Source organism: Plectropomus leopardus, chromosome 12 (genome assembly GCF_026936395.1).
Source record: "Plectropomus leopardus strain MGB_pleo_1.0 chromosome 12, ASM2693639v1, whole genome shotgun sequence".
Lineage (NCBI taxonomy): Eukaryota > Metazoa > Chordata > Actinopteri > Perciformes > Serranidae > Plectropomus > Plectropomus leopardus.
In genome coordinates, this window is record NC_142187.1 from 15,815,194 (window position 1) to 15,839,867 (window position 24,674).

At 40.8% G+C, this 24,674-nt stretch overlaps 3 protein-coding genes across 8 annotated transcripts in view; 1 reads left to right on the forward strand and 2 right to left on the reverse strand.

Annotated features, from left to right (window-relative positions):
* The window catches only part of LOC121951596 (anoctamin-8-like), a 58,898-nt gene extending 57,171 nt beyond the window's left edge, over positions 1–1,727 (reverse strand). For all 3 annotated transcript variants that reach the window (XM_088085260.1, XM_088085261.1, XM_088085259.1), the window contains exon 1: positions 1,579–1,727. The gene's annotated coding sequence lies outside the window, so the exon portion shown is untranslated. The remainder of the gene's footprint in view (positions 1–1,578) is intronic.
* Positions 53–11,291, forward strand: nr2f6a (nuclear receptor subfamily 2, group F, member 6a). Of its 3 annotated transcripts, none has more exons than XM_088085269.1 (6): positions 53–845; positions 1,152–1,911; positions 3,812–3,906; positions 6,343–6,674; positions 6,874–7,120; positions 8,936–11,291. In XM_088085269.1, exons 2-6 carry the CDS (start codon positions 1,643–1,645, stop codon positions 9,208–9,210), a joined length of 1,218 nt encoding a protein of 405 aa, XP_087941395.1. In that variant the 5' UTR covers positions 53–845; positions 1,152–1,642; the 3' UTR covers positions 9,211–11,291. The 3 variants fall into 3 exon arrangements, with proteins under 3 accessions (XP_087941395.1, XP_087941393.1, XP_087941394.1); XM_088085267.1 differs by having other exon boundaries at positions 55–845; positions 6,340–6,674; XM_088085268.1 differs by lacking the exon at positions 53–845 and adding an exon at positions 977–1,044 and having other exon boundaries at positions 6,340–6,674.
* ocln1 (occludin1) lies at positions 11,032–24,242 on the reverse strand. 2 transcript variants are annotated; one of them, XM_088085266.1, is made up of 10 exons: positions 24,100–24,242; positions 23,806–23,937; positions 21,602–22,178; positions 20,656–20,859; positions 20,425–20,586; positions 15,337–15,491; positions 14,715–14,972; positions 13,463–13,634; positions 13,147–13,188; positions 11,032–11,905 (listed from the first exon to the last, which is right to left on the reverse strand). In XM_088085266.1, exons 3-10 carry the CDS (start codon positions 22,148–22,150, stop codon positions 11,804–11,806), a joined length of 1,644 nt encoding a protein of 547 aa, XP_087941392.1. In that variant the 5' UTR covers positions 22,151–22,178; positions 23,806–23,937; positions 24,100–24,242; the 3' UTR covers positions 11,032–11,803. The 2 variants fall into 2 exon arrangements, with proteins under 2 accessions (XP_087941392.1, XP_087941391.1); XM_088085265.1 differs by lacking the exon at positions 24,100–24,242 and having other exon boundaries at positions 23,806–24,033.
* Between the last annotated feature and the right edge of the window lie 432 nt (positions 24,243–24,674).

Consider the following 24,674-nt stretch of genomic DNA (forward strand, 5'->3'; position numbering starts at 1 on the left):
GCTTGATCTCTCTCTCTCTCTCTCTCTCTCTCTCTCTCTCTCTCTCTCTCTCTCAAACACACACACAAATAGGTTGGATGAAAACAGACAAGGGGAAAGAGGGATGTGGAGGGAGAAACAAAGCTGAGAAATCCAGCCTGTCTCTGGCCGTGGACATTTTCTTCAATCATAATTTGATTTGTGGAAGCCTGAGAGAGAAAGACGAGGGGAAGAGCCGTCCCTTCCACCCCCACCTCCTGTTCGCCTGAGCCATAGGGAAAGGCTTCACACACACACACACACACACGGACAAGCAGCACACAGGGCTAGGCCGCAAGTCATTAGTTCTTGGTGGGCAAGCACTGACAAAAGGCTAGAGGAGAGAAGTGAGTGCCTGGAGAGCAACCACAGGAACTATGGAGAGCTGAGCACACGGTCGCCTGCTTTCTTCATTTTTTTTTTTTTATGTTTGGGGAAAAGAAGCAGCACGAAGGATATCGTCACAACCGAGCGAGGAAGAGAGTGATCACTTCCTTGTGTTGAGGATCTACTTCTGTAATTTGGAGGTCGGTCCACGTCGTCTGCTGCTGCTGCTGCTGCTGCTGCTGCTGCGGCTGCTGCTGCTGCTGCTGCAGCTGGCAGCGCCTTGAAGACCACATGAAAGTGATGTTGTTGTTGTGCGGACATCAGCTTGTTTTCGCCTGATCTTCTTCATTGTGGGTCACAATGCTGCCGCCGCTGAGAGGATTACAGCAGAATAGGAGAGCTGTGTGTGCGCTCCCTGCCTCGCTGCATGGAAGGAAGATCTAGAGTGAGAAAAGGATTTATTTCCCAGCGAGGGAAGACACAGACACATTAATGTTGAGGTAAGCTTGACATCATTTCTAGAAGGACTTAGAGGGGAATCTTTGCAGCTGCATTACACAAGCACAGACATATTCAATGTGAGGGGTGCTTTAAGAGGGGCGGTCAAAGCCTCTCCAGGCATGTGCTAAGGCGAGCTACACCGAGGTCCTTTTTCAGCCATTACTGTTGCTACAGAGACAGAGCTGGGGGTGCATGTGTGTGAGTGGAGCCGTGCGGTGAAGGAGATTTTGCCCTCACGTCAAATCTTTGCAGCACTTTGCTTTCTTTAAGATGTATGTTTGACTCATTGTCTCCTGTGAAAAAAGGTTCCCTGAAGGCTGAGACCGTTCGAGCGGGCAGGCTCCTGTTTTCTCAGGAATCGCACCAAGAAAAGGACAAAAACAACAAACAGCTGCTACGAGTTGGAAAAGAAAAGGAAAGAAGGGGTGATTGAAATCCACAGGCATGCAAAAGTTGCCTCACTGAGACCGTTTCCAGGTCATAGTGGAGTGGGAGGAGACTGAACTGTTTTTTTCTGCCCTCCTCCTCAATGCTACAGCCTATTTTTTCCCCTCATTGACATCTGCTTGTTTAGCCTGAGGACTTTTATTGTCTCACCTCTGCTATTATAAAATCATCAAGAGACTTAATTAGCAAATGAGAGCACAGGCAAGCAGAAAACACTGATTCTCTGCAGGTGAGGAAAAAGACAAACATCAGGACTTTTTTTTTTTTTATATATATTTATGTTACCTTGACAGCAGCCAGACATCTTGGCCGTCTGTCCCATTTTCTTCGGTGGTTCGGTAACCAAGCGATGGCCATGGTGAGTGGGGGCTGGGGAGATCCCAATGGGGGCACCAACGGCTTGGGGGACAAGAGCTACCTGAGGGGGGAGGAGGAGGACGGCTCTCCGCAGGCGGGAGGCAGCGACATGGAGGCCGGAGACGATGACAAGTCCTGCGTGGTGGACTGCGTGGTGTGCGGGGACAAGTCCAGCGGGAAACATTACGGCGTGTTCACGTGCGAGGGCTGCAAGAGCTTCTTCAAGCGGAGCGTCAGACGCAACCTCAGCTACACGTGCAGGTGAGAGAGGGGCATTGTGGGTAATTAGTTTATTTGTTGATAGCCCGATAATGCTAAAAAATGGTAGCGAAGTGACACACATATGATGGAGTCGAAAAATGCGTTGTAGTTTTTCGATTTGACTGCTGTCAACAAAGTTTTGACAACATGTAGTTAACCCCTTTGTGCCCACATGTTTTTCTGCACAAACAGCACTATGCAAAAGTCTTAGGCCGTCTTATACTTTATTTTAGCAAGTTTGCAATAACCATACATATTGATTTCCCAGTAGGCTCTTTACTAAAATAAAACCAGAACATATTGTGAAATAACAGGTACACAGTATTAAAATAGCAAATATTTAAGAATAAAACAACTTCAACCTTACTTTCCACTTAACATTTTTTGAACTCTCTATGGCAGACAACATGAGATTTACATTAATAAACTTCTGGTGTATTTACTTGCATTCAAGACCTTTCCAAAGCTTAATATGTATTGTTTGAGCTACCTTTTGTTATGGTTCTACAATTCCAGGTTTCACACTAAATATAGACTTCAGTCTGAACAAGCCTTTTTTTAAAAAAAATCTTTCTGGTGTTTTAATGCATTGTACATGTTGTGTGTGTTCTTAATTAGCATCTCAACAAGGAGACTGACAAACAACTTTGCTAAAACAACAAATCTGTGGTGGTCTAAGACTCTTGCCTTTTGCACAGTACTGTATTAATGTCATTGAGTCACATAACATCTTATTGGAAAGAGTGGCAACTATCGTTTCTGGCGGGCACATACTTTGTTTTTATGACTATATTAGTGAATGTGAATTAGAGTACAAAAACTAATACATAATTCAAATGCTATTTTTCAACAGAGCTGTATTTTATTGTGAAACATTTGTATTATGCAAAACAAGAACCAGAACAAATAACTGCCATCAAAAGGTGGCCTGTAGCCACCTTAAGTCTTGTGTCAGTGACAGTGAACAAACTCTTTCAGCACAGCATATTAATGCCCTTTTTTAGTTTTTATTTCAATTGTTCCAGCGTCAAACACTTAATTTCCTGCACTCTGGTGACTTTTTATGCACCAGTTTGTGCCTTTTCCGCAACATTTGGGAACCAGAGAACAATGAGCATGTTTCACATGAAAATCGAAAATCGAAATTATGTACTGATTATCAAAACAGTTGCAGAGTTTTACTGTTTATCATCTTTGTGATTGATCAACCCATAGTTTCAGCTATGCAGCTGAACAGCTGATACACATAATTGAAGTAACACTGAAGGATTTGATCATCTGCTTTCTAAGCGTGATAACGCTGCTTTTTAGCCTCATGGTAAATCTGATGCAATATTAATGTTCAAGTGCACTTTAAAATGGAAGTATCATGCCATAGATTATTAAATAATCAATATGACAGCTTTTAATATACACTCGAATGTACTGCAAAGACTTTGCATCACTGAGCACTTGGTTACACATTTGTCATTAGATTTAGATAGTTTTGACTATCTGTGAGACGAATTTAGAAATCAGAAAACCACTTCCACAGTCTAACACCTGCACTAAGCCAGACTGTTATTGCATTAGTGCAAACCAAGGTTATTATAAAACTAAACTAAAACTAGGTGTGCAGACAAAACTAAAACTAAAAATATACAGGGAATGTCTTTAGTTTTAGTCTTTGTCAGTTTCGTCAAACTAAACCAAACATTTTAAAACAATGAAAACTAAACAGAAACAAGAACTTACCCTGGAAAGTAACTGAAATGCAAACAAAAACTTTTAAACAAACAAAACAAAAAAACCCCAAACTATAATAACTCTGGTGCAAAATTACTCTTTTCAACTGCTGAAGCTCAAATTAACATAAATAAATCACATATAGCCACTAACAATCATTTGTTTCTGTTCTCAGGTCAAACAGAGAGTGTCAGATTGACCAGCACCACAGGAACCAGTGCCAGTACTGTCGACTGAAGAAGTGTTTCCGTGTTGGCATGCGCAAAGAAGGTATCTGCCTACTCTGATCCATAAATCCACCATCCACTCTGATCCCTCCAAAAGGATTGGAGCCACTGTGGGACACGCTGTCATAGGACGTGTGTAATATCTGCAACTGAACTGATATAAAAAATGAAAAAAAGCCTCTGACAGTCATTCCATTACTTCAATCAGCTGCTCTTAGAACATAAAAAAAATCAATCATAGTTGAATTAGCCTCTGTCATTATCTTGCCTCTTCTTCCATGAGCTCTACAGTGCGGAGAAAATGGCACACATGGCTGTCTAGGCCCTATCATGGCAAAGCAAGCCATGCGTGTCAGCTCAATGCCATGTACTAAGTGGCTTAATCTAGTGCTTGTGTAAGAGTGACTGAGAGGGATACAGCACTAAGACACCTGCGTCCCAGAGCCTTAAGCCTCTGGTTGAAGCTGCAGAAACCGTCTGCCTTGTTGGCTCGATCAGCCAGAATCCAATAGAGGGATTTCACCTTAAGTGGTAGAGCCCAAGTGAGGCATCGTTCAACGTCATGCAGTTGGTAGATTCACAGAAACAAATAATTCAGTTAAGATATAATTTAAAAATGAGGGTATCTGATGTGTCTCACAGTTGTTTTTTTACGCCCATGCTCGAAGATCGTAAAGCATACTAATGAGACACGTTATGGCTCCCTGCAGAGACATTGATCACCTCCACAGAAAGGTCAGAGGTCAGAGTCAGCCACATAGCAGCATTCCTGTGGCTGGAGTGCTTTCAGTGTCTCGCTCAAGGACACTTTAACAGAACAGATGCTCACCAAATTAATTCATACCCGCAAACAACTTCTCAGTCCGGTCGTCTTCCCTGCTGCCTCTGTTTTGGCAGTAATACGGTCACAACTATGGTGCTTTTTCTACACCAAAGGCCAATTCATAGTTTCATGTCACTAAAGATCTGCTTAATGATGTAAACGTCGTCTCCTCTCATGTCCATTTGTGCAGACATCAATGCGCAGGACATTTTTTTGACCACTTGGACTGTACATGTCGTAAGTGCAGTGACTGCATGCTCCAATCACAAAATATAATCTCTTATTCAACACTTAAGTCCAAAACACTGCAGTCAAGTCAGTTGCAGCCATAAGTTTGATATTCTATAATCACTTGAATTTCGAGTTGCGGTATTAGTTTCACTTTCACAGCAGTAGGACGGTAAACTCACCTCCCAGCTCTCTCGTTAAACACTGGGGGCTGACACGATCTGTACTGGAGCTGCAAGCACGTCTGTGTGACTGCAGCTGACCACTGATATTCAGTGCTTAAAATATGCCAGAGCTTAAAGTAATTGCTTTTTCACATCGGTTGTTTTAGAGTGCAGAATCAAAGGGACACTTTACCCACAAAATGATCATTTGTATATCAGTTACTCAACCCAGGTTATGTTGAATCGTGAAGGAAAGTGTTTTTCTCTCATGCCTCCATGGCAAATGAAAAATGTAAAAACTGAGAAAATTCTGCATGAATTGGAGTTAAAGGTGGGCCGCATTTAACAACAGCAAAACCATCTCTCACACAACTCGTTCAGTATAGTCAAAGTCTCATTCATTCAGTCGTATGCTCAGCATTTTCCAAAACACATGCATTTTTGCAAGCAGGAACTCTTTGCAGTCGAGAGGCACAAGCAAAATTAAAATGAATGCGCTTGTCTGCACCCTACTCTTGTATGCTGAAGTGTTTTGAATAGTGAGGTTTTGGAAGCACTGAACATACCACTGGATAAATGAGACTCGGATTATACTGCATGAGTTAAAGATTTTTTAAGTTTAGTTTTGCTGTCGTGAATCACAGTCTCCTTTTACTTTGATCCGTCAAAAACATTTTTGGATTCTTTGTTTACCATGAAGGCATGTGAGCTATAGTTTTTTCTTGAATTCAATGCAACACGGGGTGAGGAATTGATATACTAATGATCACTTTTTGAGTGAAGTATTCCTTAAATCTTTTCTGTGTATGATTGGGGTATGATAAGGTTACTGCATGTTGTAATTCTCATCCAGAATTAATATTTAAGAGATTTATAATTTGAATGCAGGGTAAAGTCTTTGGAATATGTCCTCAGATAACCTTCATCCAGCAGACGAGCACAGGAGTATTTCTCCTCACTGTCACGCTCTTCTTGAATCAGTCTGGGCTCAATTGTGCCTCCTTTAATCTTGAAGAATAGCTTCCTAATCAGGTGAAGCCTGTCAGTTGATAATCTGACGTACACCGCTGGCTGAACTCAGTTTTAAGTTTTCTTTCTCTTCATTTTCTTTTCCAAATCCCCTCCTATACCTCCCCTCATCCCTTTCACTGTTTCTTCTCTTTACCTCCTCTTCCTCACTCCTTGCTTCCATCTCCTCTCTGTCTTCTCTCTTTGTTCCCTTCTTTCCTCTTCTCCCCTGTGTCCCCCAACCAAACTACAGCAGTTCAACGCGGTCGCATCCCACCTCAGCCAAGCCTCAGCCCCTCCATCACGCCCATAGGTGGCGCCAGCGGCCTGGGAGGGGGCGAGTTCTATAACAACAACAACAACGGAGGAAGTGGTGGAGGTCAGCCGGTGTCGGAGCTCATTTCCCAGCTGCTGCGAGCCGAACCGTACCCCAGCAGTCGGTTTGGACACCAGTATAACCAGCAGGCCGGTCCGGATAACGCCATGGGGATCGATAACATCTGTGAACTGGCTGCCAGGCTTCTCTTCAGCACCGTGGAGTGGGCCAGAAACATCCCTTATTTCCCCGAGCTGCCTGTGTCAGACCAGGTTAGAAAATTATATTTAATTTAAAAAGTGATTCAGTGTCTTTGGATACAGTTATTCCATTGTTTTCAGATGAATATGGAGGAGAGAAACAGGATCGGTTGTCTGCATCAAAACATAAACACACAATCACTACAGCGAACATTAAAAATGGATGGTGACAGTGTAGGTCAATCTGATTAACACACCAACTTATCCACAGGTGGCCCTGCTGAGGCTGAGCTGGAGCGAGCTGTTCATCCTCAACGCGGCTCAGTCGGCCCTGCCGCTCCACATGGCTCCTTTGTTGGCCGCGGCCGGCTTCCACTCCTCGCCCATGTCTGCAGAGCGCGTGGTGTCCTTCATGGACCAGGTGAGAGTGTTCCAGGACCAGGTGGACAAGCTGACCAGGCTGCAGGTGGACTCGGCTGAGTACAGCTGTCTCAAGGCCATCGCACTGTTCTCACCAGGTGATTGTTTTACCTGCTGTTATTATAATACAATGTACAAGAAATCAAAGGGACAATTCACCCCAAAACCTAAAACATTTTTCCTTCCACCTCGAAGTGGTTTCTGTCAATCTTTGGTGTGAGTTGCCGAGTGTTGGAGATATCAGCCGTCGAGATGTCTGCCTTTTCTCCAGTATAATGGAATTAGATGGCACTCGGCTTGTGGTGCTCAAAGCACCAAAAACAAAATCTGAAAAATTCAATAGCAATGTCCCTTTGCAGATACCATGACCTGTATACTCAAGATAATCCACAGACCTTGAGCAGTTTTATGGAGGAACTATTTTCTTTCTACACCTAAAAACTATATCACTGTACAGAAAGAAGTGTGTATCTACTATCTCGTCTCCTGCTTGTGACAGAACCAGTCACATATAAATATTAATGGTTTCCTCCCCTGCTGAGCTGGAGCATTAGTTAGCTTAGAGGTGCTAGGTGAGCTGTCAGTAGATGCACACTTCCCTCTATGTGGTGATACAGTTGGTGGTTGTATTTTGGTAGAAAGAAAATAGTTCCTAAGTGAAACTGCTCACAACACGCAGCTGTAGATTATCTTAAGTAACCCGGCAATGATTTTTTTGAAAAAGACATTGTGGCAGAGTTTTACTAATGTATTTTTTGGCAGTCTGAGCACCACAAGCAGAGTGCCATCTAGTTCCATTATATTTGAGAGAAGGCAGACATCTCTGATCTTCCACATTTGCCAACTCACACCTAAACAATCTAGACTGATAAGCAACACTACAGGTAAGAGGAAAAAAGTGTATTTTGGATTTGGGGTTGAACTGTCCCTTTAAGTGCTGTCTATGAAGTTTAGAAAGACAGATTACTGAAAAATGACAAAAATTAGTCCCACTCAGATATTCTGACTTTTAGTCTCCAGCATCTCCATAAGTGTTGGATCCTACATTTTCCATAATGCAACTCAATAGCATCTTTCATCAGACCCTCCATGCCCGCTGAACAGTCACATCTTTCCATCTCCTCCAGTTTTTTACGCAAGCTTTCTGCTTGAAATTTAAAGTCTCCAAGGCTCAACCAGGAAAACCTGATGACATCACTGTGACATCATCAGGGTTACTTTTTCAGACGTTACAAAGGTCCTGCAAAGCCACAGAGGACATTAAACAGCTGTTTTCACAGGCTGAGGAGGACTAAACACCACTAGTTAACTGATCATTTGGCGAAATAGTTGGGGCCCCCCTCTTTTAAATAACCATGAATAAAAACACACACACATTTAGAGTCTGAAAGTACAGGCTTACAACAGTAAAACTTTAAATCTTAAAACTGAAAAGTGCACATCAGTATCAGGAAAATAACTGCAGACAAATTTGCAACGTTTATCTGGGAATTCACCTCCTGTGGCACCATCTCCTGGCTTATTAATGAAAATGCAATAATGCACTAAGTGCTGTATAATTTAGCGCTGTCACTGATCATTATGTAGCACTGTGCATCTCAAGACGTTTGAAAGTGGCTTCTCTAAACAATTTGCTGAGAGGGTATGCCTCATCCAAAAGCAATCAAGTCTCGCTATAAGACCACTGTCTCCTATATTCTTTAAAGCTTTATGCGAACCAGGTTTATGGGTTTTCAGTGTGTTCTTTTTATGGTGTACAAATGCTGAGGCACTATATTTGTATGTGTTTCCCTCACGGGCGCTCTATCACATTATCTGCTGGGATTTCAACTTTCCTTTCGGCTCATCACGACTCTTTATGTAACCTGCCCACACTATTGAGTAACGGCCTCCTCCTCCTCCCTCCCTCTCAGACGCCTGTGGTCTAACAGACCCAGTCCACGTGGAGTCTCTGCAGGAGAAGGCTCAGGTGGCTCTGACGGAGTACGAGAGGATGCAGTACCCGAGTCAGCCTCAGCGCTTCGGACGCCTGCTCCTGCGCCTCCCGGCTCTGCGCGCCGTCCCCGCCAGCCTCATCTCGCAGCTCTTTTTTATGCGCCTGGTAGGAAAGACACCCATCGAGACGCTGATCCGTGACATGCAGCTCTCCGGAAGCTCAATCAGCTGGCCGTATGTCCCAGGACAGTAGCCCCCTTACGGGCGAGGTCTCCGTCTGGGATTAGTGACGACAAGGACCCACAGGAAACCTCCTGACTCATCACTGTCCATCTGTGTGGTTATCAAATTGCAGCGCCAGCTGGCCATCATACGTACTGTACTGTAACCGCTCTATTCCCCCTCATGAAACAAGCCCTCAGTCTCCACGCGGGCCTCCGGCAAAGAGAAGAGCCGGTGCCAGGCTCGGTCTGTCTCGTTGCCAGCCCAGTCGTTCTGGTGCCAGGTCTCAGGCCAGTGACCAGCTTTTCATGCTGGGCTCCGATATGGCCACCACAGCCAGTCATGTCACCACCCACATGCCATAGTGACTAAGGACGCCACAGTTTCATGTAGAGGGCAGCAGCACCCCGCCACAAAAACATCTAGAGGACAAAACTGTCCCGCCGCTGAAAGTCAGCAGAACAATTTTCCCCACACTGGGCTCATTTTCCATGGCTCACCATTTGTGATACAGTGACCTTTTTATCCACACAACTGATAACATGACAGTATCATGATTAGATGGAGCTAACTGAGCGGTGGTGAACTGAATACCAGACAAAGCAAAGGCCTCATAGTTGAAGTGAGATTTCTCTGTTCACTCAACTCTGAGGAAGACGCCAAGGAGCCGATCAAATGGAACAGAAAGTAAATAAAACCAAGGAAAAAATCACCAAAGTCTATCATATCATCCTCAGAGATGCTTTTTAAATAGAATAATTAGCACACAAAGCTGAGAAATGAACAAACTCTTTTAGGACTGCCTGACCATCAAGTGAACAATGCATTTAAATCCATTCACAGGGCTCACTGTTGCTGTAGTCAAAGATTTTTTCAAAAAATAAATGGAAAAAAAAAAGCCACAGTCACATGAGAGCGGACTAATACCTCACTAGACATCAGAATGCTTCAGTCTGATCTTTCCTAAACACAAACCTCTGTAAGTGTTGTTCACCAGAAACCGCCTTCTTTTTGACAACTGCCTTGTTATTCATTATGAATTTGGGACACGTTATGAATCATGAAACGAGCATCACAAACATTCGTCTTGCAGCTTTTTTTAAAAAATAAAAAAAAATCTCCAAAGTGATTTTCACTTGTGTTTTGAATATGAGTTTTGACTGAATAAGGTGAATTCAGCTATTGAACACCATTTGGATTTTTTTTAATCGAGAAACAGTAGGCTGGCATTGACTCGGGTTCTAGTAAAAGTTATATGAATTAGTTCTAGTCGGTGGTGAGAGAGTTTATAACAAACACTACCAGTTTACGTTGATCAATGCTGTTTCTGGAGGTAATGATCCCTCGAAAAAATGCATTGAAGTGTGTATATATATTGAGGCCAACTTTGTCTTTTTGCATGTTAAAAATGTTGTTTTGGATCTCCGCTAAGTGGGGACTGTTTCGTTATTTTACATGATGTAATTCAAGGTTCATTTAAACATTTAACGTATTGCTTTCACTGTTAACTCCTAAATGTTTTTTTTCTATATGTATTTACATGAAAATACCTCTGTCATCTGTTTAGATGTCAAAAAAAGAAGCTTATCTTCATGCCATTACAGCTGATGTGACAGAGTTTCAACTGTTGTGAACTACGTGAGATGACACTGTAATGGATGAAAATCTGGTAGGAAATAACTGCACTTGGAGGATATTCAATGCCAAAACATTACAATATATATATGACAAGTTAGAAGAAGATGGGCCCTGACTCACTGGTCCACCAGGGTTTACCTCAACCAGGTATTTCAAGAGGCAAGTTTACAAAATCACAAGTAAAACATGTGGAATAAAAGAATGAAATCAACTCTACAACATATTTCAGCATTTAGTGTTTTCACACACACAACGTACAAGGATGTTAACTCTGCATCTTGATCTACCACCGGGCCTTTTGAAAGTTTTTTGGATATTCTTCTTTTGGGCAAAGACTCACACAACCTTGTCATTGATAAAAAAAAAAGATAAATATACAATTAATGTTTTCTTATCTTTGTGTTACTGAGTTCTTACGTTTTTTTTTAAAGATTTCACGTGTATGGCAACGTTATTAAAAGAATCAAAAGCTGACGATGTGTCTTTAGTTACATTTTTGTTTTTCAAATTACTTGAAAAGTGTTGTAATTACATCTGTATGAAGAATGCCAAATAAACACTGCAACATGTACCATAGATGAATACGTGTATTAATGAATTTACGTTCATTGCTATATCTTCTCTTATGACATTTCTGTATAAAAACTGACAATTAATTCCCATACTTGTAACAATTCAACATTAATTTGAATCTAAAATAAAGTAAAACATCTTCAAATGTTAAAGAGTGCCACATTGTCACAAACACACAGAGAAAAGTCTATTAGTAGCTCTATTCTGACAATAATCTACTCTGACAGCTGCAGAAGTTGTAAACATTAGGGTCAAAAGCTGTGAAGGTTCAGTGACTGTGAGGCCAGTATGAGAGACAATTCAAACAGTAAAGCAATAAAAACTTACGATAGAGGATAAATCCATATTTGTTTAGCCGGGTCACACCCTGTCAGTGTTCATCCTCAGCTGTTTGGGCAGATTATCGAGACTCACTAACAAATACCTTGGTCAAAGATTTTCACCAAACGTTTGATGTGGAAAAGTTTCTGCCGAAGTTCTTTGCACTGCCTCTTCTTTGCTTGATAGTCCGGCAGCTAGAAGACAGAAATTAAATGAGCGGATATTGAACAATCAACATTATCAACATTATCAGTAGTAGCAGTTTTAGCCATGAATAGTTGTCGTATAATAGTCAGGTTTTTTTTTCGGGTGAGAAGATTGATGCTTCTCTCATATCCATGTGTTAGTATGTAGCTAGTCATGAGCCTCTGCTCGGGGTCCTGGCCTCTGTGTTAACCAAGCAGCAACATCCAGGGCTGAAAACTTGCCAAAAACTGCAGTTTGTCAAATGGCCTCTTGAGGCTTGCTTTAAAACAGAGTCAATCCCCATAGACCCCCATGTTAAAACACCCAATTTTACAGCGGAAATAAACATGTTACAGCCTGCTATAAAATACAATTTTAGTCTCTACAGCTAATTTCACTTCATAAAAAAACATATTCATGAATATTATATTCCATTTCTACTAGTAGATGTCCAACACACTGGACTTTCAAGGAGACATTTTGCAGAAACAGTTTTCAGCTGCTGCTCCTTAATTAAGAACCTCGCTACAATCCCATTCTTCACACAGTGTGTCAGTGTTACGTGATGTTGTATCATTTCAGATTTTAAGTTTGTTTTTATGACTGAATTAAACATGCAACATAAATTTTGGCAGTCTGCAGTGCAAACACACAGCATCCATACGCTTTCCGACAAACAGCCAATCACAATGTGTTACATTTTCAGTAAATGCAAGACCCCAAGCACATCTGGCAGGTCAAGAACCTCAGGGGTGCTTTTCATTATGTTAACCTCTCACATTATGCTCCTCTGTGACCCAGAAATCATTCCTTGAGGAGACGAGGAGCAAGGAGAGAAGAGGCTTCTGGAGGAGCTCAGAGTGAGGAAACACCAGTGTACCCCATGCATAAGTCTTACCAAGTGATGTGACATACCGTTCCCTCACATGTAGCACAATATCTGACATCGCTTAAGTCAAACACTATGGAACCAAGGATTTCTCATTTGACACTTTGGCTCCTCCGTCCTCACATCTCTTCCTTGCATCTCTCTCTTACATCTTCGCTTGGAGGAGCTCAGACGTGAGGAAGAGATACAAGTGAAGGAGGCAAGAAGACACAGCATAATAATGGTACTTACACCAGCAAGCTTAGAGGGGGGTATCGATCATCCCATTTCTTGGCAAAAAAGAGAGCATGCATGTGTCCCAAAATGTCAAACAATTTATTTAATTTCACTTTATGATACAGCAAATTTAATTCCACTCACCCTTTTCAGGTCTTTGAGTCGGTTATACTCGTCTGCCACACCCTGAAAAAGAAAATGCAAATTCTCTCACTGGATTGTGATGCCTTTAAAATATATTTACACAATAAAGAGTAGTTCTGAAATTTTAACACAAAAGTTTAATTTGTTTTGATTCATCCTCACTGCTTTGTGTTTCTATGGCAGTCCCATGGAGTCATACTGAGGACGACCTGAGCTGTTTGATATCATTAAAAGGCACAGCAATGACTATATTTTCTCCTGGCTGTTTGCCTTGAAATTTTTCCACTCCTCCCTCCTCCCTCCTGTTGTTTTCTACCTGGTACTTCATGGAGCCCTCGTCCAAAACGTCCAGTTCTCGGCTCAGCTTGTGCATCTGGTCACTGATGTCATCCATTTCGGCACAGAGGCTCTTATAGCGGGCCAGATCAGAGTCAAACTCCTTTTTGTACTGGTGTCTCTGCTCGTCTGAAGTGATCTCTGGGTACAGCCTGGAGTGGGAAAAATAAATGAAGTCATGAAATTATGATTGAATTTAAACTATTATTGGGGCAGTGGCAAAAAGAGCAAGGAATTAGCTGTTTTAATCATTACCAATATGAAATTAAAATTTAAAAAGTTGGCCAACTTGTCTTGAAGACAGTTGTGATGCAGGCCAGTATTTGTTGCAGCATTTTCTTCTGAAATAATATGATATTACTCTTTCAGGGCAGGGCCCATTCTTTTCATTTATATTGTGATTAACTGGAAAGAAATTAAGCCAAAGGGAAGTAAGACTTCTTCTCAGACTGGTCTTAAATACTTTAATTTGGGTTCAACCAAGAGGTTTTTAAAAACTGACACTAATTTTTCTTCCTTCAGGCTGCGGATAGACAACATGCCTATATTTCATATCTTTGAATTTAGCCTTTTAATAATAACAACATTTAATATTTATTTAATAATAATAATAAGAAGAAGAAGAAGAAGAAGATTAAGAATAAGGATAACCTGTTGTTTTACAGCATGTAGACAATGTGGCCTTTCAGTGAAACTAATTGAAATAAAAGTCTTTCAGTTGGAAAACAGTAACTAAACATTAGTATCATAGCAACCCCAAAGTTTAGCTAGGGGCTAATGGGATACTGCAGCACTTTTTTTTCTCAACATTTATTTTTGAAATTTAAAAATGACTTTTACCCCTTAAGGGACTGTTTGTAATTTATGAGAGGGGAGGGGGTGATGTAAAATGGAGGAGGTATGTCAAACAATTTTTAAGCACTGGAGAGGGAGTTATGTTTTTTGTTTTACCTTAAGGGGAGGTGCATACAACTTTAGAAGGTTGTACTTTGTATTAATTTTAAATACCCTCTGAACCTCACAACCAACACATTCGAAAGGAATGTTTTCTTTAAAAAATTGCCAAAATGACACCATACACCCCATACAGAAATTATAGATGGATTTTGGACATTTCCAATGGCCGTGCAACATATATGCCATACAAATAAGCGTGCCATGACTTGCCTAAATACTAAGATAACAAACACACAGAGACTGCAGTATTAACTGCCAGCAGAGCAGTGGCCCACCTGTAGAGGTAGTTTGTGTGGTCCCGGTCCAGCTCATTGCCAGTGTCTCCGGTGGTGTAACCAGTTTCATACGGGGACTCAATCATCTCCGGAGCAGACGGCCTGGGCTCTCGGCCCTTCCTCTGGTTCTTCTCCACATGATGAGGAGGTTTCCTGGTGCTGTCCATCTCGTCTGAGGAGCTGCTGGAACAAACTATGACCCTGCTGTTCTGGTACAGAGGCTCTGCACTTCGACGGTTACTGTTGTCAGCAGATAAACTATGGAAAGGTAGAAACAGGTATTAAATGACTGATTGTGTATTTGTCTTTGAATGTCTGTAGTCAAATTTATTTGTGATGGTTTGTTAAGAGTTTACAGTGCAAATTTGCCCATTTGTTTTTTCAAATAGTGCTGGGAGGTTTAAGTGTTATGTTGCCTCTGTTTACCCGAATCTGGACTTCTAATTTCAAGTACTTTGAGTAGAGTTTCAAAGTTTTGGTGGAACACACTTTTTGGCCACAGGAGCCTAAAAAATTAGCCATATACAGCTGATTTCTTATAAATCAAGAGGCGTTTTGACTGAATTGATGCATATTGTGGTGTTCTGGCACCACAGAGTCATCAGCTGCAACCATCACTCACCTGTTGCTTTTATAATTCCCCTCACTGTGGATGCTGACTGTTCCGTTGCCATAGGAGACCACACTGTTCTCCGCCCTCATGTCAGGTGGTGCTCTCTCTGATAAAACAACAGTTGGTGCCTGCTGGGTGCTGCGTACCTCTCCAACATGGTTCACCTGAGAAAATATCAGGAGACTGGAATCAGACTCATTTATTTTTTTCCACCACAGTGCAGGCCTTTTGATTCTGTTCATACGGACATACATAAAATCAACATAACAGAAAAAGCACAAACATAATGCCACATTTAGCATCATTATATGTATGAGAAAGTCCTCAGGAAGAGTCAGATGAATTTTGTGAGCTGGAAAGTAAGTACCTTTTCTGCATTAAATCTGTCACATAAACAGCAAAGCACAGAGCTGGAGAGCTCTCTGCACCATACAGCACACTGCACTCAGAAACACTCAGATGAGAGAGGCTGTGTCACTGCCAGACATGTATGCCTGTAGCCAGACAGATACAAGGACAAACACACACAGTAGCTTTGGCCACAGTGTGACACACTGCGGTAAAATGAAAACAGAAGTCGCTCTCCCCTGATCAGTGTCTCACCTCAAATCCTTTCTTTCAACAACTATCAGAACCAATTAATTGGAAGGAAACACACTAAACCAATTTTCTGAACTGTGTCTGACATGAAACGCATGTTACCAGTGGAGGAGTGTATGTGTGTGTGTGTCACACCGAGAAAAGGTAAAACGGGAGTGAAATCAGTGGAACAAACATTTCTGCTGTTGCTTCTTTCTGAACTATCAGGTAAACATGCAGCAGAGCGCCAGGTTCTTTTCTTTAGCAGAAAAAACAGAACATTTTAACACCTACAGTACAACACAGCAGCATTACAAACCTTTACAACCGGAGTGGGAAAAATATATATAAAAAAACAAACATGTTCCTAAGAAAATATAATCCGAGATACCAAACACTAAAACTGTATTATGGCTCATGTAATCTACTGTTATACTGTATAATGCATCATTAATGACTTCTAGTCTTTGACCTATTTTTGGATCAGAGTGTATCCGCTGAGCTGATGTCTGGAAAAAAGCAGCCAGTGAAACAGATCTCATGAATGTGGAGTCACAGAAAAACAACTCCCTGAAAGCTGCAGGGAACCTGATCCCCCGCTGCAGAAAGGTGCTTTGTGCAATTCAAGTGTTTTTAATTCTTGTGCTGTTCAGTCCAGTCAGTGTTTATGAAACTAACACTTTCTGCTAAAAACCCAAAGAACCGAGACAACGATATGTGAGAGGGCTCTAGAGATGGAGATTTCTGTGTCTCTTTTCAGTACAGACTAATCTGCTGATTTCTTTCTTGATTAACCAATATGTGTCCGCAATTGAAATTTTGAATTTTCCTTTGGTGGAAGTGTGATGTGGGCTTGCCTTAGCAAAAATCATAAAATCTTTCTTACGTTAGCTGAAAAGAGAGTATTTGTTATCATACTGTACTCTTTGGGCACATGGGACTATTATTCTTTTCCCCTATACATTTCATTATATTTTAGGGGAAAAAACAGTAGTCCCATGTGCCAAGAGACTAAACAGAACAACCCAGTCAACAGAGAAATGTTGGCATTGTATGTTTAAAAATCTGCTGAAAAACAACAGCAGGTCACCACATAACATTATTGTTTGGTTCCTAAAAAGCCTCTGAGAGCACAGCAACGACTTGCTAAATCACAACCGCTTTTGTTGTTTGTTAGTCTCATTTAATATCAAATATATATTTCACACATATGCAGTGAAAAATGTATTTTCTATGTTAGACATTTAGGAAACACAATATAAGCATTTTTCCAAATTAAATAAAATCCTAACTCTGAAATTTCTAAAGTGTACTGTTAGATATTTGCCAAAAGTATGACCATATCAGATTTAAAGACTTTAGACAAATCTTGGTCATTGTTGTGGCATTTTTCCTTCTCATATTAAAAGTTTGGGTGTCAGGGTTCCAGTGTTATACTTATAGTTCATGTCTATAAAACTTCAATATATCATTAAAAAAGCCTGTCACAATTTTCTAGAGCTCATTTAATAAACTGGCACTCACAACTCAAAACTATTTATTGGTAATCAAACAGTTGCATATTAATTTTTGTGAAACTTTTTTTTAAAAAACCCAAAGCTTTCCATTTTAAAGTGAAAAGGTGACAAATCTCACTTTTAATAATCTGTAATAGCCAAACATTTGTTTAATGGTTCTATCTTAAGCAGAGATTCATCAGTTATTAAATTCTGCCATTTCTTTTTCCTGGTGTTGATCACCTATTTGATGAATAATTGCAGTATTTAATTTTTATTTTCTTTATGATACAAACACCATGACAGGAGGAGGAGCTGCACACTTGACACCTCATCACGTCATGTTTATAATCTCAGTTCTGTTCTCCTCAAATTGATAAATATTAGACTTATTCAATACAATCTACACACATTTTTAAAAAAAATATGCAGTTTGCTTTTAATCTAATTATCCTACAATCTCTTATCTCAATTAAAACTCTTTTCCAGTTCTGTTAAATAAAAATGCAGCACAAAACACGTGGAAATTACTTCTTTGCCAGAAGTCTAATCTGCAGCAGTCCCTTCGCATACTGAATCATTTAGCGCCACCACACTCTGTAGGGATTCACACAGCAACACTGAGGAAACTCAACCCTTTTTATACATTATACATGCCACATACATTATATATGCCTCCCTGCAAGGCAAGCATCTTCACTGCGCTACAAGAGTGCCCCAGAATAAGGCCTGCATCTCGATGAAGTGACTCGCTGCACCCGCTGCAGTATGTAGGCCAGTGCTTTTCCGGATCAACTGATTGAATATGTTTCTTCCCTTTCCATAACGAGTCATGGTGGACATGATACATTCATGGTTCACTGCGACACAAGTACATTAATCACTGCTAAGTACCACATGAGGCTACCGCTGTGAAGTACAAACAGCCCAGCTCCACAGCAGCATGAATACCTGCTAAACGCTGCAGTGCTGACAGTCTGGTCCACTGGCTCGCAACCTGTTGGTAGAATCTGAGCCTTTGCCGATATTTTTGCTTCGTACACCCATAACCATCCACACAAAAGCATTTTCGCAATACTTTCTAACTTGTGAACACAAGTTTGACCAAATAGTCATTTTTCTGTAGAGAGAAGTCATTAATAAAATGGACCCATGATGCTTTTCCTTATTTTCTTGTCTTATACATATGTTAAGATGTCAAATGTGAACAAAGTTTTAAACAATGAGGTAGAAGTAATCACTGTGAGCAGAAATCCAAACAGTTTCCTACTGCTCTGAATACTCTGTTTCCAACTTTTTTGTCTACGTTTGAGATGAGCCTACATCAGCTGATGACGTACGCTTTCTTTACATTTGCTCCAAGCATGCAACAGCAAATACTATATTAAATTAAGTGGCCTACAATGCTACATGAAGCTACATGCTAATGTCAGGGAAACCTGTAATCTTGGTAACCAGTGTTGTTAATTTTCAATTGATTTGATAAAACTCTTGTGGGTACAGTATAAAAATCTGCCAGGCTCATAGTTAAGGAATAAAACTTTTCAGTGATTGATATACTTTTCTACAGTTTTTTGTTAATTATATAAAGGATATTGCTCATTGCCATGTATAATTCCTTAATAAACACCTGCATGGTTCTGTGTTAAAGAAATACATTAATTTTATAAGCAAATGTTTGACAGTAAAATTTTGCCATCGAAAAATACATTTGAGTGGCTTTGTTCACTTCAGTCTTCAGTGGTATTTACTAGACTGGTTTGGTGTTTATTGAATTGTTAGTTTCTTCTTCAGCTCAGCTGAGTCAATAATTCCTTCTTAAAACATGCTTTTATTGGAAAGCCTTTCCTGCTTTTAATAGTATCAAAGTCCTTTGAATTGTCTTCATTTTCTTAGTTTTTATACACCAAATAGTTTTTTATCCATTTGCTTTTAAAACCCGTTGATTTTATGACTTGTCCGTTTTATTTTGTTGCCCTGTGAAGCACTTTGTAACATTGTTTTTGAAATGTGCTCTATGAATAAAGATTATTATCAGAATGAAAGCACAGGGAGTAACAACTTTCTTAATCTGGTTTCAAATGTTGCCGTCCATAAAAAAAAAGTGTGATCATGATTGTGGGCAGAAAAAGCACACACGACAATATCTGCTCAAACAACCTGAAACTTAAAGCTTAGCTCTTAACCATGAGGTGCTTTAAGTTTCCGAATAAGTTTCCTTTCACAGAATATCGTATAATGTTGCGTACAGCTTAATTTATATGGTTTCTGTGGAGCTGTTATCACTAGTCTGGTTAATGATCAGTCTGAGTGAAACCTGGGTGTGCTGAAGATAAACAGCAGCGTTCTCTGAGTCAACAGCAGCAGGTTCATGTGAGTTTGTGAAAGCTAATGGACACTAGTGACAAATGAGAGACTTGATGATGTGTAAACATATCGGCAATGAGCTTTATACTTGCAGGTAAGTTAAAAAAAGAGCAAACATGAGGGTGTAAGCTTTTGTTTCATTATCTGGCTGGAAAAAAGAAATAAACGTAAACCACAAGTCTTTTTGGATTTACTGTAAGTACCACGTCATTCTGACTCACTCATTTACACAAACACAATCTATATTGACTGAAAAGACTGCGGAGAGCAGTGACGTTCACATACACATGCATTGGTCACTTGCAAGTTGAATCACATTTTTCGAATATTCAATGGTTCAGGGTTTTATTTTTTATGAAAAGTTTTACAGCTTGAATGGGCTCAGAAGGAAGCTCAGTGTGTCAGTGCATTTACTTAATAAAGTATACAAGCTAACAGCGCTAACAATGGGTCTTAAGCACGCAACATTTTTTTTTGCAGACACTAAACATCAAACTATAAGCAGAGAAGTATCTTATCTGTTTATGCTGCTGATGAGGAGTCACCAAACTGACTTTCATCATTTTATACAATGACAATAAAGGTCTTATCTCATTCAGCCTCTGTTGAAATATCAAAAAGAAAGAAATCATGAAACATAAGAGACATTACTCACCCAGTCCTGGACATCCTGGCCCTCCGACGATCTGACCATTGGCTCGTCCCAGTAGATGTTAGCTTTGCCGTGACGCCAAATCTTGCTGCGGGTCTTGTAGGCGTAGTAAGCAGACAGGGACAGGGCCAACACCACCATCAGACCCAACACTAATGCAACCGCCTGAGGAAAGAGAGTAAATCATGAACCAGGTCACAATAAAACAGAAGAAAATAGAGTAATCTCACTAACCTCCTCCGGGTCCATGTAGCAGTAATGGTACAGGTACTGATTGTACATGGGGAACTTCCCAGGAAAACCAGCTCCCACGCTGCCGCTGAGGCTGGGGTTGCCCTGGATGTTCTGGCACATCATCAGCATGGGATTGTACAGCATGCTCTGTGAGCTCTGAGACATCGGGTTCACCCCGATCACGAAGATGATGTCAATGATACCCTTGAAGTCAAAAAAGAGGTACGTTTCATCACAACAACAATTTAGATGCAGTCAATATGATGCAGCAAATGAAACATGTTAAAACATACAAAAGTATTTGCGTAACATTACTGTAATACACGTACAAGATCATAACATAAAAATTAAAAAAAAGAAAAATGTGTGTTTTCCATTTTGTGAGGTCCCTTTAAAGCTGCACTAAATAAAATTTTAACATACATAAACAATGGGTCAAATGTGTCATGCCAAAGGCATTGGTTGTAGAGATGAACCCACAGAGGAGCATCACCTTCATCTGTAGTTCCCCTTAGCTCCACAGAGCCTTTAAGCATATTTCAGCTCATTGCTTGGATTTTCTGGTCTGCAGCTTTATTGTTTTCACTGTATTTATCAATTTTGTTTCCAGACAACAAGCAGCTGTCTACAAAAAAAGCTCTAATACGCCCACTGTGCATTAGCTGTCCAGCATTTAACTGCAGACAGAAACAAGCAATGACTAGCTAGCGAGCACAGAGGAGCATGTAGGAGCTAAAGAGACAGATATTTCCCTGAGGAGCTGGTGAAACCAAAACAGAGCTACAATCTGAGTGAATATTAGATTCACATTCATCAGATGGCCAGAAACACAAATCCAAACTGTTCTTTGTATCTACTGGATGTTTGCTGTTCCCTCTTAGATAACCTTGGAGTCCTTCTTGCAGGAGAAGGGAATCATGAACTGATAAACACATTTAAGACTCACCTGAAGGACGGCTAAGATGATGTCACAAATGAACACAGTGAGGTAGAACCTGCATCCCCTCATGACCCGTGACCTTGAGAAACTCCCGACCAGGAAGCCCAGTGAGACCAAGAAGTTAATAGCCGCCATGGAGATCATCGCCGCCTTGGCAGACTGTGGCGTCATGTAGGAGCCACCGTAGCCGTAGCTGCCTCCATAATATCCCGACTCCACCCCTGCGACCCCCCCTGTGGCCCCAACACCGTAGCCCCCGTACCCAAATCCATTCATGTCCCACACCAAGGTCGAAGCCACGCAGGCGAAGATGAGGAAACACATGAGTGCTGTAGCTCCTTGGAAGGTTTTGACGAAGCCAGGAGGAGAAAACCAGCGGTAGAAGTGTTGAGGCCTCTCCTCAACGTAGTAGGAGTCTGGAGGGACATTGTAGTTGTAGGGGACATACTGGCTCTGGGGTGAGTGGACGCTCCTTGGGGGATAGAAACTGTGGGAGGTAGTGCTGTAAGGCGGGCTGTACACAGGGGGGCGGTCGTAGTACCGAGGCTCATACATGGTTTAGAGGGTGTTACTGCTATCCCACCTGAAAAGGAGAGGAAAAATGTTATTAAATTCATTCATGGTAAAAGCAAAGTCATCACTTTATACATATACATGGATAGATTACTGATCGGCCTACCAGGCACAGGACCCCGGGGCCCTCAAAATGTTACTCAAATCAACATGTACCGACCAGGAAGAGACACAAAAAAAAAAAAAAAAAAAAAAAAAAACGAAAAACAGGCAAAACAACCACAAAGAGACACAAAACAATCAAAATACAATTAAAAAAAGATAGGAAATGAGACTCAAAATACAAAAAAACACCATAAAATACACAAAATGACTGTTAAGAGACACAAATTGACCATAAAGAACACAAAATTACCTTAGACACAAAACAACCCTAAAAGACCCCAAGTGACCTCAAAGAAACACAAAATGACCCTAAAACACACAAAATAACCCCAGAGACACAAAATAACCCCCAGGAGACAAATAAAACCCATTGAAGAGACACACAATAACCTCAGAGAAAACAAAATGACCTCCAAGAAACACAACACATGTGAAACACATAACCTCAGGCACAAAAAATTCCCAGAGGCACAAAATTACCTCAAAAAGATGGGCTACAAAACAACCAAAAAAAAGACATCAAGCCACCTCAAAGAGACACAAAATGACCATAAAATACGCATAATGACCCCAAAAAAGAAACGAAATAACTGACAGGAGACATAAAATTACCTTTAATAATCTCAGAGAAAAACAAATGACCACAAAATATACAAAACAACCCCGAAGAGACACAAAACAACCTCAGAGACAGAATAACCCCCAGGACACAAAAACAACCATAAAGTCTGGGTGTTTTGCCCCTGTGTGGAGGAGGTGATGGGTCGTTTGACATTTAAAGTTTAAAATGTAAATACAGGGGGAAAAACAACTCTAAATTTCAGTTTCTTGGTCCTTTCAGCACTTTTTATGTTTTATTTTCAAAGCACTTGTTGCCCAGCATGCACCTCTGTGCCCTCCTTAGTCCTCAGCCCATCCCTGAACCCTCTCTCCCAGTATCGCTGACCCATGCTCCATCACTCCAGAGGAACTCAACCCAACAGGCTTCAATAATTCAGACAGACAGCAGATAAGAGGCGAGCCGGGGCAGCCATGCGTGCTGTTTACTGCAGGAGAGAAGCACAGACGTGTTCTCTCCCCGTGTTGCATCTCCTGTATGTTACCTGTGTGCACCTGCTGAGTGTCATCTCCCTCAGAGAAAAGGAGGAAGCTACAAAATAAGCCCAGTGAGGCGTGACAGAGCTGTTTGGGTTTTTGATCAATTGCATGGTTCAGTTTTGCTCTCAGAAAGTCAGAAAAGCAAAACAAAAAGAACTTCTCAATTTCTGTCTTAATGTAACTTCCCTCCCTTTGCTCTTTAGTCTAGACAAACACATCAAAACAAACAAAGATGAAATCCTTCCTCAAATTTAGGTTCTGGCCAAGTCTAAGATCTGACCACTTCCTTCAAAGGATTTAAATTTCCATTACACATGCATGAAGTCAAACAACTAATAGGTCACATAAATGATCGAATATATAAGGAAATATTAATTTGCACCTTGTAAAAACTTTAACAATGACATGATCATTTAGTAGAAAACGCAACTTACCCGGACACTTGAAAACGCTCCTAAACTTTACACCCGATCAGCATAATGTGTCAGTCTCCTCTCTATCAGCACTGTGTCCTCTTTATGCTCACCGACCATCGTAAATTGAGTCATTTCCCATGATGGAACTTTCTAAAAGAAAAAAAACCGTAAATGAGACCTGCGGAGCGGCTGCGTGTCTCTCAGTTCACGCTGCTGACCGGCGGCTCCCACGTGCTCTCTGAGAGATCCTCCACAGGCTGCAGCTCCACTCAAATTAAACATTAAACACTGCACGTAAAGAGCATGGCCTACCTTCATTATTATTATTGTTACAGGTGGTCACATTGTGGGATTCTGCCTAAGCAGATCAGCAGAAAAATTACTGTTTAAAAAATGTAATTTTTCAAGCAAAACTGACAAAGATTCAAGGGCGTAACTTTGGTTTGAATGGGGGGCACAATCAAATGGTGATCTTGGGGTCCGCCCCCAGAAAATAAAAATTGTGATTTGAATCCTATGTACTGTTTTTTTTTTTGTTGTTTTTTTAACCTAACTATGGTATGACAGAATTTTAGGGTCACATTGAGGCTTTGTTTTGAAAAGAAATAGTCGCAATATTATGAGAAAAAAACTCATAATATTTTGAAAAGAAAGTCCTAATTTACAAGAAAAACAGACGCAATGTTGTGAAAGTAAAGTTGTGAGTTTAAGAGAAAGGGGATATTATGTTACGGAAATAAACATAATGCCAGCAAACTATAAAACAGGTGAGAGCACGGGCAGCCTCCTTGGCAACCAGGGACTATGGTTGAACAGAAGTGTTGGTGCAACATCACACTGATTTGGTTTATTAACTATGATGCTTGTGGTTAAGAAAAAATACTATA

Coding starts and splice junctions, on each gene's coding strand:
- ocln1 (XM_088085266.1), bottom strand. CDS start 22,150: ATGTATGAGCCTCGGTACTACGACCGCCCCCCTGTGTACAGCCCGCCT. Junction 20,860..21,601: donor TCATCTTAGCCGTCCTTCAG/GTGAGTCTTAAA, acceptor TTTGACTTCAAG/GGTATCATTGACATCATCTT. Junction 15,492..20,424: donor GCCAGGATGTCCAGGACTGG/GTGAGTAATGTC, acceptor ATATTTTCTCAG/GTGAACCATGTTGGAGAGGT.
- nr2f6a (XM_088085267.1), top strand. CDS start 1,643: ATGGCCATGGTGAGTGGGGGCTGGGGAGATCCCAATGGGGGCACCAAC. Junction 3,907..6,339: donor TGTTGGCATGCGCAAAGAAG/GTATCTGCCTAC, acceptor ACCAAACTACAG/CAGTTCAACGCGGTCGCATC. Junction 7,121..8,935: donor CATCGCACTGTTCTCACCAG/GTGATTGTTTTA, acceptor CCTCCCTCTCAG/ACGCCTGTGGTCTAACAGAC.